Source organism: Artibeus jamaicensis, unplaced genomic scaffold, assembly GCF_021234435.1.
Source record: "Artibeus jamaicensis isolate MK-2021 breed Jamaican fruit bat unplaced genomic scaffold, CSHL_Jam_final contig_518, whole genome shotgun sequence".
Lineage (NCBI taxonomy): Eukaryota > Metazoa > Chordata > Mammalia > Chiroptera > Phyllostomidae > Artibeus > Artibeus jamaicensis.
The window spans coordinates 5,536,739-5,552,093 of NW_026521870.1; the positions used below are offsets into that span (position 1 = coordinate 5,536,739).

Below are 15,355 nucleotides of genomic sequence, written 5' to 3' on the forward strand. Positions count from 1 at the left end.
ATATAGATATATGTGAATATTATTTAAAATGAAATCAATGGCAGGCTCTGGAGGAATACTTTTGGGATTCAAATCCTGGCTCAATCATAAAATTGCTGTATAACTTCTCAATATCAGCTTCCTCTTTGGCAAAACTGGGTAAATAGAGCACCTGTCCTACAGAGCTTTTGTAAGAACTAAATGTAAGGGCCAATCCACAATGCTTGGAATTGCTTCTGACTCCTAAAACCTCAATGAATGTTAAATAACAGTAGTAGTAAACCATCAATTTGTGAATTTTCAATTCTAATAAATCATTTGAATCACATCCCACTCTATGTCTAACATAAAATAATTATTTACTCATATCAATTAATCTTTCAGAAATTGGGCTTAAAAATGTTAAGGCCCAGTTGACACATTCAAACCATAAGAAAACAATGGCAATTTTGGCAATAATCATTTCTCTAGGAATATCTGAAATAGCGTTTATGGAGTACACTGATATAATATAGTGAATGGTCCTGGCTGGTGTGGCTCAGTAGATTGAGTGCTGGCCTGCAAATCAAAAGGATGACAGTTTCATTCCTAGTCAGGGCACATGCCTGGATTGCTATCCAGGTCCCCAGTTTGGGGCGCACAAGAGGCAACCACACATTGATGTTTCTCTCCCCCCTCCCTTCACCTTGCTAAAAATAAATTAAAAAATAATAATACAGTGATTGCATCAGCTTCATGAAAAATTTTTGAGGAAACTGATTTATTTGAGAAAAGGATACAGATAGTTTCACTCTAGAAATTATCTTTTTTATTAATCAAATTATTTTCTTTAATATAGAATGCAAGAATAAATTAGAGAATAAAGGAATATAAAATAGACAATAATATAGTTTGAGCCCTAGGAAAAGTATGTAATTCATGACATTTAAAAATATTCAAAAATACTACTGGCAATATGTAGTTCTTTCACACTAAAAATAATGAAGTATGCAGTTGGATGAATGAATTCCCCCCAAATCAGGTAAGTCCCCTGCCTCTATCTAACTGATTTAATAAAACATTTTTAATTTTCTACATTTTAAGATGTTGAAGATACTTAATATCCAGTTTTTCTTGTATGTGTGTGTTAAATATTGAATTTTGTGGAATGGATTGTGAACAAGTTCACGAGTGGAATTCCAAGTTGAAACCTGTAATTGTATATTGAACTACTACTATGTCACGCAAATGGCTTTGTGTTCATTTTGAATTTTGCTGTAATACTTTCTCTTCCCATTAAATGAGTGTAAACAAAGGGCTTCCCTGCTGACTTCAAAGACAATTTGAACTAAGGATCACTCTCTAGGATACCAGGGGAAATGACAAATAGGTTCTTGTTACTTGGAAAAATGTTTGTTATGCACCATACAAACATTTTTACAAATAGATCTTTAGCTTGGTTGTACCCTCTTTATTTTTCTTCATAAGAAACATCAAGTGAAAAATAGGACGAGGCAGACTGTGGATTACTTGTTCATCGGGTAGCAGACCAAATATGGTGAAGAACACTAAAGTTATGTCATCAGTTGTGCTAACACATAAAACTTTTATTCTCTGTTCCCAGAAAAATAAGTCTTAGGCTCTTACAAACGCAGTTACAAAGACCCACTTTATTTTAGGCAATTTATATAATTTAATTTGTTTGTGAGAAAAGCATTACCTTGCAGAGGCAGAAACTTAGCTCAGTGAAGTTAAATGATTCGTTCATAATTTATGGTCAGGCTGGGATTCAAATGCATGCCAGCCCTACCCTGAAACCCACTCCATTTTTATTAGGTTACTCTGACTCTTAGAATGCTTGTTTTGGGGTATCTTGGGGGGACGGAGAGCTGCACACTTTGCACACACAGAGACTGGAAATGGATTTTCCTTTCTGTGACTCTTGTGTATTTGCATGCGCAGGCACAAAGATAAAACATTCCTGATAATCATAGCCTAACATTTCTTCCCAAAATCCTGACCCTGGATACAGCTTAAATTTGAAACATTCAGACTTAATGAGACGTATAACCCTAAAAGATAGAACTGTGCGTTTGAAGCCTGTGTTGGCAGCTAGACCTCAAAAGAGGATCGCTTACTCATTCCAAGCCCCTGAGAATGTCTGTGATGTTATAGTAGCCCAAACATTACACTAAATTCTTTCTTCAGAAAGATTATTTTTATTTTGGTTGGCTTCACACACAGTAATATTTGAGGATATAAGATATACAAAGTACTGGGATATCCTGCTGTACTCATGTATGTTCTGCTCTGATAATTTTTTGTACAAAAATAAACCTTTTCTGTCTGTACTAATAGCTCATGAATTCTCCATAAAAATTGAAGGTGATTTTGTGGTATTTTATAAACAGTAGTAATTAGTTAATGCTAAAATTAATTATTCAGACATTATAAATATATTTTTCATAGTAGTAAACTTTTTACACTCAAAGAAAATAAAAATGGTGTTGATTTTTACCTTTTTAGATGAAATTTTCATTGTTGTTATCGGAGCATGATTCTGGAAAGAGTAGAAAAATATTATGTTAGTTGCTCAGGTAATCATTAAAGAGGATTCGGCATTCAAAGAATTGCCTCTTTTCTGTTGAAATTGAAGAAATCATTTCTTTTCTAATACATTTCTCTTCTAATGCATATGTATTTTTCAAAGTCTAGCAATACTTGTCTATAATACAGTTCCACTATTGGGAATAAGGGTGGTTTGTTACAGAAATATATGCTAAACTAAAAAAAAAGGTTGCAATTATAACACATATATCAATATAGTTAGAAAATAATGAAAATTTGGGAGAACTGAAAAAGCCTTTCTTGGAATATTGAAACCAATGAATAACTGAGGAGTGAACCTGGGTAGCGGGTTGGAGGCTGTGAAACGGTACCCGTCTTACCCACAGCACAGCACTGCGCAGAAGGCACTACTGTCCACCTGGCACGTGTTGCTTTGAGAAGATGGATTGGCCTGACTCACACTTACTCATTCCTTTTTGTTGCAAACAAAGTAATAATGTTAGGGTTCTCTTTGGATAAATGTGAACCAGTTTAAGAACTAAAGAATTTTCCTGAAATAGTAATCCTTTTTGAAAGTCACTCCATTCATAACTTTACTTCTTAAATAGTATTAGTTACTTTTAAAGATTAAAAATTAGATGTGATAACCTGATGATGGTCTGTGGAATTGTATTTAATTAACTGAAGTGGAAGCAACATCTCAAAATCAACTATGTCCACAATTATTTTATTTTTTGGAAAGTGTATTTTTATATTTAAAAGATAAAATGGTGATATATATGTATATGTGTGTGTGTATGTGTGTATATATATATATGCTCTGGCAACATGTTTTGATCACTTAGAAATACACATGCATACAAAAAAAGTGTTGAAAGTTATATCCACCTAGGCAACATCTAATATTATATTTGCACCTCCAATTCAAGTTAAGCTTAGGAGAGCTGGACATATTTCCAGAAAATATTTTGAGTAGGGGATTAAAATGAGAGACTGTGGTTCTGCACAGTATAAAACACACAGTGCCTGTTTTTAAAAAGTTACATTGAGTTTTCTGCAGTATATCAGTGTGACAGTTAACTAAGAACTTTTTTTTCAATTTAAATGCATCATTTCCTGACGTACCCATCACAGTACATCATAGACACCCAATTATTTTTACCTCACCTCTGAAAATGTGACACAAACACCATGTTGAAGACAGGAACTGTATTTGGTAACTGTATCTCTCAATTTAGCCACATCAATCACTGGCACACGCATCTCTAAGAAAGCTCCCATTTTTTTGAGTCTCTCTCGCCGGTGCATGTCACCGCATGCGTTTTAACTGACTATTTTTCCACTGAGAGTTTATTCTTTGTGATAATAACACCAACAGAACTCATATAACAGACCATAAGTAGTTAGCACATGATCAGAAAAACTCACGTTTCTTTAGGGCCTTTCCCTAACATATATGTTTGAGTTTTGTGTCAAACTTACTTAATTAACATTTCCTGAGTACCCCCCCAAAAAGGTATTTCAGAATTAAAAATGAAGTGCCACAATATGGCATTTTTGCTATCTTCAAAAGAAGTCTAGAATAAGGTACTTTATATTATTTTGGCTACCCAAGTCATTCCTATTGAATTAAATGAGAAAAGTATATTTTATACATAATGTGATTGTGGTTAATCTAGTGAAACAATCAATTTCTTTACAAAGCAAGGCAAAGAAAAGGCAGTTGAGTGGACATGGTCAACATTTAGTGAGCACAATTTTAATGCACTAATTACGTAAAGTTTATGAAGTGAGTCTAGCAATAAAAATTGTAAATTTAATAACATTGGGAATTGTGCCAGAATTCCTCCCATTGTATATTTGATTTGATTCATTTTAGAAAATATTCTTTCACATTTAAAATTTATTAACATAATCTAACAGCATTGAATCTTGAACACTTAAATGCTTATAAATTCAGTATTTTTCATGACTGTGTAATGGGTATTAATAAGCTAATACATTCTGAGTCCACTAACCTAAACAAAGCAACAGACAGGACTAGCACTAGTGTGCTCCTGAGTTCTGAAATGCTACTTTTATTCAGTGAAGGCTGACTCTAATCTTTTGGTCCACGGGCCAATGCCTCTTACTTGGTTTAGTTAGATACAGCAGAATGTAGTAGGATTGATTCCACATCAAAGTTTCTTCTTCATTCTAGCAGCTCCTTTGTGCTTTTACCCATTCTTTCGAGTGCAGGTAAAAGCGCTCACTTGAACCATGTGACCCACCCCTTAAGGAGAGGACATGCAGGACACCCCGGTCTGCTTTCCAGGCTCACAGACTCATGAAGAACAGGCACTCTGCCCTGACCAGGTCAGATCCCACAGGACCGGACTTCCCTGTGTGCCTTTTTCCATTGTGCTGTGTTTTCATTTTTATTTTTAAATGACGAATTGAAGGACAGAAGGAATAATCCAGTGAAATCTTAAATTCAGAGAGAACATTTTTTGAATGATAAAGCAACAACATTTGTTTTACTTAATTAGGGTGGCATTTGAATTGAAAGCAAGAAAACAAAGGTTTTCTTGAAATTCCTGGCTAAAAAATATGAGAAAGTTTATCTAACAATCAATAATATAAAAGTATTTAGGTTTCAGTGGTTTGTAAAGCAAAAGAGAAAAGCCCTTTCATGGCAAATCTCTTAGACTTTGACCACAAGTACTCATTTAAAAAATGCAAAATTCTTAAAGTTGTGATGACAGCTAAAAAAACTAATCCTTTTATGTTAAGATAGCTTGAAATGCATAAAAATATTTCAGATAAATATTTGTTCTATGTGCCTCATTTTATCTGGTGTTGCCTACACTCAAAATTTATAACATTCTTTATTTGATCTTTTATAAAATATTACTTTTCTCCAAAGTGGCTGTACGACTAAAGAATTCTGTTGGTCATGCATCTTCAGAGATTAAGAGATGTTCAAACCTTAAAAACTTCCAACTCCTCTAGAATGAGCTCCCCACCGGCAGAGCTGTTGGTAGGAAGGACCACAACCTTCTGCACAGTACCCCGATCTGAACCAGAGAAAGGAACAGTGAGAGGTTATAATCATTTTTTAAAGGGAAGAAAGACACTTAGATGTAAAATTACTGGCTTAGAATTTGAAATATTATTCTTATGTCACATAAACCCTTTCTAAGCATATAAGGATGTCACTCTATGAATCATATATAAGCTTGGTTTAAAAGAAACCAGGTGAGATTCACAATATGGGATTAAAGCAAATTTGAGTGATTTCATTAAGCAACTATCATTTCTTCCAAAATATGGTTCTAATAAAATAATTCATGAGATACATCATAAATATCAAGTAAAAGAAAGAGCTGTTTTTCTTTTAACATATGAGCATGTACCTGTGAATTTATAATTTGGAAAGGTAAATTATCACATATACTGAAACACTTTTAATATGAAGGCGAAACTAATTGAAATGAATGGAATTGCACAGGAAACCAATACTGATGAAAAGGAAACTGGGACTCAAATCAATGGAGTGGACCAGAAGAAAGCAAATAATGGCCAAACAGAAAAGAGTCAAGAAGCAAGAATTCAAAAAAATGAGGAGAGTCTTAGGAACCTCCAGGACATCTTTAAATGCTCCAACATCCAAATTATAGGGGTACCAGAAGGGGGAAAGGAACAGCCACCAGTAGAAAACTTATTTGAACAAATAATAAAGGAGAATTTCCCCAATCTGGCAAAGGAAATAGACTTCCAGGAAATCCAGGAAGCTCAGAGAGTCCCAAAGAAGTTGGACCCAAGAAGGAACACACCAAGGCACATCATCATTACATTAGCCAAGATTAAAATGAAGGAGAGAATCCTAGAAGCAGCAAGAGCTAAGGGACAGTCACCTACAAAGGAGTTCCCATCAGACTGTCAGCGGATTTCTCAAAAGAGACCTTACAGGCAAGAAGGGGCTGGAAAGAAGTATTCCAAGTCATGAAATCCAAAGACCTACAACCAAGATTGCTCTATCCAGCAAAACTTTCATTTAGAATGGAAGGACAGATAAAGTGCTTCTCAGATAAGATCAAATTCAAGGAGTTCATCATCACCAAGCCCTTATTATATGAAATGTTAAAGGGACTTATCTAAGAAAAAGAAGTTAAAAAAACACGAACAGTGAAAGGATAACAAACTCACAGTTATTAACAACCACACTTAAAACAAAAGCAAACTAAAAGGACAGCTAGATGAGGAGTGGAAACATAGAAATGAAGATCTCAAGGAGGGTTAGCAACAGGGGAGTGGGAGGAGGAGAAGGGGGGAGAAGGTACAGAGAATAAGTAGCATAGACAGTAGATAGAAAATAGATGGGGGGGCAAGAATAGTATGGGAAATATAGAATTTAAAGAACTTGAGACACATGGTCATAAACGAAAGGGGGGTAATGGTGGGGATGGGGGGGTTGGGTGGAGGGGAATGAAGCAGGGAATAGAACAACTGTAACAGCAATAATCAATAAAATAAATAAATAAAATGCTGTTGACAGCCCTTGCTGGTGTAGCTCAGTGGATTGAGGATGGGCCTGTGAAGCAAAGGGTTGCCAGTTCGATTCCCAGTCAGGGCACATGCCTAAGTTGCAGGCAGGTCCCCAGTAGGAGACACATGAGAGGCAACCACACATTGATGTTACTCTTCCTTTCTCCTTCCCTCTCCCCCTAAAAATAAATAAATGAAATATTTTTTTTTAATTCTGTCGACAAAATGTCAATGAGAAGAGTTAACTTGAACTGAGTTGCACATGACTTTACAACTAGGAATCATTTAGTGATGAACACCACAAATCTCAGAATCTCATCTCAAACTGTCTTCTTTTCCACAGGCAAGAGATATTCTGCCATAAAAAAATCCCATTTCATTTTTATAGTTTCAATTGCATGAACTTAACTGAAAGACTCAAAATAAGGGGAGAGGGAAGGGAATTTCAGGAGAAAGGAGGAAGGGTTTACAGGAACAAGTATAAAGGACACATGGACAACAACTAAGGGGGGTGGAAATGGGAGAGAGGTGGAGAGCACTGGGGGGTGAGCTGGGATGGGATTAAAAGACAGAAAACTGTACTTGGACAACAATTAAAATAAATTTAAAAAAGAAATAAACTCTCAAATCTTACTACCTAAAAAATTAAAACCTATTAATAACAACAATGTTAATATACAGAGGAACAACATAAGGATTTTTCCAGAACAATCCTTCAATCTTGTGAGGAAACAAAAGTCTGACTTTAGAACCACCTGATCTTAGAAGTTTCAAACTACACTTCTTAAGCCATACTCAAATAAAAAATAATTCCAAACTCCGCAGGCTCCAGGTATAATTTAAACATTTTACGCCCTGGTTGGTGTAGCTCGGTGGATTGAGCTCAGGCTGTGAACCAAAGAGTCACCGGTTCGATTCCCGGTCAGGGCACATGCCTGAGTTGCAGGCCAGATCCCTGGTGGGGGACATGTAAGAGGCAACCACACATTGATATTTCTCTCCCTCTCTTTCTCCCTCCCTTATCCCCTCTCTAAAAAAATAAAACCTTTAAAAAAACTTTAATTTTTTTGTTTCACTGATTAGCTTCCTTAGAATCATCCCTGGTAACAATCTGTAATATTTTTTTTAGAAGATAAGTCATGAAAAGTATATATTGGAAGTGAACAAACATCTGAGGATGCTGTGCAGAGATGTCACAACTGAAAACAAATGAATTTTGCTGAAGGTGTTACCCAGTTTCCCTTAACAGTTCATCACAGAGAGCAGTGGAAACTTCTGGGGGAACAGAACATACCAAGAAATCTAAAATGAAATCTTTGAATTTATAACACTCAGAGCAGGATTATTTTTTGTGTGTATGTGATGGACGAGAGTGTAAAAACATATTTGTCTTAGGTCATTTTATCATAAAGGCCATGCTTTTTTTGAAGACACAGAAGTCACAACAGAGTTTTACGGTTCCCTGCTGCAGCTTGTAAGGATCACTGCCGTTCTTCGTGACAGCAATGACCTCTTTCGTGAGCAGAGACTGAGCAGAAACTCTTTAACCATATTCCCAAATAAAACCACAGGAAAGGGAATCTTGATTACAGGGGTTCCCAAAGATAAAACTATCAAATCTGAAAATAATTAATTATTCTCAAATGAGACAACTGGCTCCATTTTTTACCCAATGTCCCAACTTACTCTGAGAGCAAAATTTTACATAAATCATCATTTCTTCTGAAAGAACCCCAACATACTTTATTCATGCCATTTATAAAATATTACAAAGAGAGCAGCTATAAAAATGGCCTAATAAAAGGATAATGCAAAACTTGCTTTTTATTCATTTGCAATAAAAGCTAGAATGCCCCCCTTTTTTATTACTTGTTTCCATTTTAGTATTTTTTAAAATTTTGCTGGTAATGATGAGTAAATTTCCATTTTAAAACCATTAAAGGGAAAGCTGTATTTTTCTACCAACTAAATGTGAAGTTATTTGAAACTCTTGCAAAAATGCAAGTAAATTTAAGTATTGGTAACAATAATTCTGAAAATAAACTTTCTAATAGGATGGTTTCTTTCAAAATGCAGTCCTAGCAGAAACCTGTAGTTTTCAAAACATAGTCATATATTCTTCACTGCTCTATATAGAAAATGCTTTTGAGGTACCCATGGGCTGTGGCATTTACTACCGGGTAAATAAGTACACTTGGGTTGTCTTCCATCCATTTTCACTGATTGAATCAACAAGAAATCATTGAACACCTTCAGTGTGTCAGATACTATAAAAAAGTATGTATACATAGAGAAATACACACAGCGTTAAAGAGTTCAAAGTTTAGAATTTATGTTTTTTCAGTAGCTGGTGGGTTCCCATTAAAATGTTAGTCATTGAAAAATATGCATCTTAGAATATATAAAACTCTGTATCTTTTAGTCTCAAGATAATACCGTAGTTATCAAATATTTTCCTTCTGGAGGAAGTAAGAATGGCATTTCTTGAATGTACTCACAACATAAACCATTTTTGATTCTTTAAAAATATTTTATTTATTTATTTTTAGAGACAGGGGAAGGGAAGAAGAGTGGGAGAGAAACATCAATGTGTGGTTGCCTCTCATGTGTCTCCTACTGGGGACCTGGCCTGCAACCCAGGCATGTGCCCTGACTGGGAATTGAACCAGTGACCCTTTGCTTCACAGGCCCATGCTCAATCCACTGAGCCACACCAGCCAGGGCTGACAACATAAACCATTTTTATTCTGTAGAATTGGGATACAGCTTTTATTTCCTTGGGAAAAGCACACACCTACAATATAGTTACAGTAAAGCAGATTATCCTTCTCTTCCTCCTGAAGCCTCAGTTTGCTTGTGTGTACAATGTAAATAAAAATTATACCTTTCCTAATGGATATCTGTTACTAAGGCCTGCCCAGACTCACCCTACCCCATCTTTTGATAATACACCCTGAGACATTTCGGAAACAACCCCTCTCTCACTTTCAGTCCGCATGGTTAAGGAATGGTGTGACTGTTCCTGCTGCAGGGAGACACGCATGACTCAGTCTGGTGCCAAAGGGCATTCCATTGCCCCCTGATTCACGCAGGAGTGAGCACAGAAACAAGCCAGGGCCCAGCCCTTCCTGAGAATTCTAGGTGAAACCTCTTTCTTCTGCGATCAGGGCTATTAAAGAGCTGTAAATCTGGATTACTATCCTTGCTGCCATACGCTGAGGGTTCATTCTCTGAGTACACTCAACGGAGGCCATTCTCACTACCCCCAGAAGGCAGGCATTCCAGAACTACCTTATCATCTTTAAATTAAAAGATGCAGAGATGGCTTTATAGTAGACATAAGTATTTGGGAGTTTTATTGACATTCTAAAATTCTTACCTTTCAATGACTAACACTTTAATTGGAACACACAAATTCTTGACATCATTTCAGCACAAATTCAACTATGTTTGAGCCTGACTTCTGCATTTCCAAGTTGAACACACACCAAGATTTTTTAAACTAGTTTGAGTAAGGTGTATGGTCACTTTCTATTGAAAGAGTTTTGATTAATAAAAACTACACAAATAATACACAGACATTTCTTAGTATGATATCTGGTACATATCCTGAATAAGTGTGAGTTATTTTTTATTTGTAGCTAGCTCAGCCACTTCCTAAAGTTTTGACATTATTAGAGTCACCATTTTTTCTTAAGCCCAGTTTTCTCATCTGTGTGGTCTAGATAACAGACATCCTTTGAATACACTAAAGCATTGTTATGTGAATCCATCAAGATGAATCTTAGAAATGTTTTTGCATAATGTAAACATATGCACAAAGATAACAGCATAGACTCCTCAACCCACATTAGCGATCTTAATTATCTTTTGTTTCATTGAATTCTTAAAGAAAACTCCTCAGCTTCTTTTCTGTTTCATATATCTCATGCCATCTAATTTTTTTTCTTTCTAATGTAAGGAACACAGAAATGTTATCCTCAAACCTTTCCACTGACTCCAGACAAGAGAAGAGCTTGTATTTATAGAACAACAAGTGTTGGCTGTCTCAAACAAGTGATCAAACATAGTTTATTACCCAGTAGGTCATTCGAATAGTCACCTGTATATCTAATACTGCGTCTCATTTAATCTGTAGTCCTCAGTGGGGTTTCCCTAGAAATTGCGGTGCCAAACTGCCTGCTATCGCTGGTCACCTAGGGCTGCCGGTCACCTAGGGATTTAGGGGGAACACTGCCTCCTAAATCTATAAAAATGCTCTCATTAGGGCCAGCTTCCTGTGTGTGACTTCTTTTGAGTCACACAAGTTCCAGTGATTGGAAGGGCCCAAGTGGTTTTAATGCTCCACCGTCACCTTCTGGAAATATGTAGAAACCTTTTAAAAAATGTCCCTGAATTTTCATTTTGCACTGGGGTCTGCAAATTAAGTAGCCAATCTAATTCAAGTGCTGGTAATAAATGGCAATTTGTACCAGCTAAGGTGTGGCCTTTTTTAATTTAGTAAAGGCTGACATAAAAATCCTAAAGTCGAATATTCTACTCTTTCCTCCTTTTTGTCTCTCTTCACCAGAGTGTCCTCAGATGTCAACCTAAGCAGCCCTATGCATGAGTTCAGAGGCCAATTATTTCTAGAAATACAGCGCTAGCTTATTAATTAATATTAGTATTGTAAAAGATGAAATCACTATATTTTTTAAATGTCAGCACTTGCTTTATTATAATTTTGTAAACGAACTAGTTTATTCAAATAAAGAAATATTTTAAAGCCAACAAAAGACCTGCAAATTCTCCAGTTGGCAAATGAAAATTTTATAGATAACTAAAGGGGGAAATAAATAGACATCTGACATGTTATTTTCTATAATCATATTTTACCAATTGACTGCCTTGTTTCATGTTAATTAAAATATATATTCATAATAGATTTTCTTACTAGCTTTTCAAACTGCTGCTATATTCTTTAAATAGTATTTTTAAATGTGAGAATAAAACTGAATCATGAGTTTGTAATATATTAGTAGTTCAGTGAATTTACTTTTAAGAGGTGGCAATTCATGAATGTGTCCCCATGTTACAAAAAAACATAAAATATTTCTAAACTAGGTCACTTAGCACAATTTCTAGTACTTATTAGAGCTTTTCACATTCAATGGGCAATTTAAATGCTGTAATGCTGATACTTTTAGCTTCTGTTCTGGGGGCAGTTAGAACACCTCAGGTGTCTCTGTGTGAGAGAGACCCTGGGAAAGGCAATATCAACAAATGTTGTTATTCAGCCTCTCCCACAGTGTGTTCATGTTAAAAAGTTTGTAGGGTCAAGTAAATTCGGGTAGTATTGGATTAACCTGGGTAAAACAGGGTTCTTTGCTGCAGAATCTTTCAGAATGATTAGAATACTTTTCTGCATCATGAGGGAAATACAGTATTCAGTGACTGCTAACACCATTAATTTCATGTGATTCCTAGGCACTACCATTCGTGTACTTTTAAAGGCCATGTTGCATTATACAAGTCGTTTCTCAAAGTCTGGCATTCGGACCACCTCACGAAAATTACCTAGGGAGTTTACTAAAAGTTCAGTTCTTGGATCCCATGCCAGACCACAAACATCATTTTTGGAAGTGCCAATTTTAAATAAGCTTTACACACACACACACAAACACACACATATTCAAACATTTGGAAATCAAAGAAGATAACATAATTTTTAATAATCTACTTCATTTCTTGGCAATTGTCTGTATTTGTAAAAAGAAGCTACTAAATTAGTTTGTGTATATTTTTGAATTTTCAATTTTGTTTCTGCCTAAATTCAGCTAAAATAACATAGTCTGCTAATATATGAAGTTAATGACTGATTTGAAATGCACTAAAAATATTCTAAGATTTTCCCAAAACTTATAATTAATTTTTGAAAATCAAGGTGTATATACATACATATATATGCATACATGAACAAGGTATGTGTGTGTGTATATATATGGTATACCTTATATGTATCTATACCTTACTTATATATACACCTTATATATATGCCTTATTGATATACCTCATCCATATATACATATATGAATGCATATATATGAATATATATAAATATGAACAAGGCATATATAAAATATATGAAATACAAAATGCCCACTTAATTTTCAAACATTAAAACAATGATAAAACCTAGAATTGATATGGAGAGAAGGAAATAGGTATTTTAAAACACTTTTGGTGGAAAAGTAATCAGAAGAGTCTTTCTGGTGGGCAACAGGCAGCTTGCCAGAACAAACAGCCTTTGCTGCAATAAAAAAACTATACAACAGGAAAAACCATAAGAGGCAATTCTTTCTACACAATGAATAACAGACAGTGCATGACTAAAACATGAGAAACTCATATGGAAATCTTCATGATCACCCAACTCTGCCTGGGAATCAGTTCCCAACAGAGGTATAGGGAGTTGGTGTCTGAGTCGTGCATAGTAGTCCCACTGAGATGAGAAGGAACATATGAGAATTTAGAGCAGCAGAAACTATTAATTCTGTGGCACATAGTATCAGAGGGAGGGAGCTGCCCAGAAAGGGGGCTCCCAAGTCTGTGTGGAAATCCCCTGAGTCTGCAGTTAATTCCTGACCTATATATTTACAGGATGAGATCACTCAAGGATTAACAGATTGCAGTTACTATAGTAAGAATGGAACAGACAAATTATAGGTTCGGCAGTTCTGAGGAAGAGTGATGTTGGGTGAAGGTGGAGTTTTGGTTCTGCCATAGTAGACAGATCTCATTAACGCCTTGTTAAAACTGACATCCAGTTGACACAGAAATGCTGAGCTGAGAGGAGTGAGTGCCACATTCTAGAGTAAGGCTTACTTTAGGCTTGTCCTAACAAAACCTGAAACCAAGATCTGATAACACACACAAGGGAAAAAAACTGGACTGAATTCTGCTAAGTTAGAGTGACTTCTTTTGCACACAAATTGTTTTATTATTTATTTGAAAGACACAGAGAGGGAAACATTGGTTTGTTGTTCCACCCAATTGTGCATTCATTGGTTCCTTTTTTTAAAATTTAGAAAATTTTAAAGAGAGAGAGAAATCAGAAGAGAGAGAGAGAGTACAAGAGAGAAATAGCAATTTGTTGTTTCACTTATAAATTCATTGTTAATTTGGTTGATTCGACTATGTGCCCTGACATGGGACTGAACCCACAACCTTGGCTGTGAACCCACAACCTTGGCGTACTGGGATAATGTTCTAACCAACTGAGCTGCGACCCAGCCAAGGTCTCTTGCGCACAAGGATTTTAATATAAAGCAAATTCAAAGTGGTCAACTAATAATTGACTGCCTGTGATAACAAGAATTAACCCTTCTCAGGGAAGATAAGATAATCTAAATCTAAGGTATTATCTATAATGTCCAATATCCAGCAATCACAAAAATGATTACACATGGAGAGAAAGAGAGAGACAGTGCAGGGTAGGGGGACATCTGTGGTCAACAGCCAAGGAGAAGTCAAGATTACCCAGATAGATATTGGGCTTCACACACACAAAAAAACTTAAAGTAGCTATTATAGCTATTATAAATATGTTACAAATTAAAAAGAAATTTTAAAATGAAAGAATGATGTGGTTATAATGAATGAACAGGTATAAAAACTCAGCAAAGAAATAAAAACAATAAAAAGTCAAACTGATGTTTCAAAACTAAAGTACAAAAACAAATAAAATATTAACTCCATAGACTTAATAGTAGAAATTAAAAAAAAAATAGTTCAGTGAACTTGAAGCCAAAGGGATAGAAGTTAACCAGTTGTAAAAACACAGGATAAACAAGATTGAAGAAAGTTAAAAGGTCCTTTAGGGCATTATCCAGTAGTCTAATATATGTGTAATTAGAGCTATAAAAGGAGAATAAGGAGATACTGATGAAGAACAAATATACGAGAGAATAATGGCTAAACTTCACAAATTTAATGAAAAATACTATGTTAAAGATCTAGGAATTCAGTAAGACCCAAGCTAACTACGTATACAAAGAACCATACCTTAGCACATTATACTTAAACTGCTGAAAACAAAAGGTACAGCAAAAAACTTTGAAAGCAGCCAGAGAAAAAGGATATTATGTCACGAGAACAAGGGATATAATTCTTGCTTTTTATTGCAAACAATGGAGGGAGGAGATAATGGAATAACATTTTTAATGGTGAAAAACAAAAGAGTTAATACAGATTTTTATATCCAGGGAAAATATTATTAAGAAAATGAAGATGCACCCCTATGTTCCTAGCAACACTGTTCACA

At 35.3% G+C, this 15,355-nt stretch overlaps 1 protein-coding gene across 1 annotated transcript in view; it reads right to left on the reverse strand.

Moving 5' to 3' along the window:
• SEMA3C (semaphorin 3C) overlaps positions 1-15,355 on the reverse strand; it is a 179,862-nt gene that overhangs the window by 20,845 nt on the left and 143,662 nt on the right. Inside the window, exons 13-14 of the mRNA XM_053668930.1 lie at positions 5,494-5,582; positions 2,477-2,518 (exon numbers count right to left, since the gene is read on the reverse strand). Of these exons, the coding sequence (XP_053524905.1) occupies positions 2,477-2,518; positions 5,494-5,582 (131 nt within the window). The remainder of the gene's footprint in view (positions 1-2,476; positions 2,519-5,493; positions 5,583-15,355) is intronic.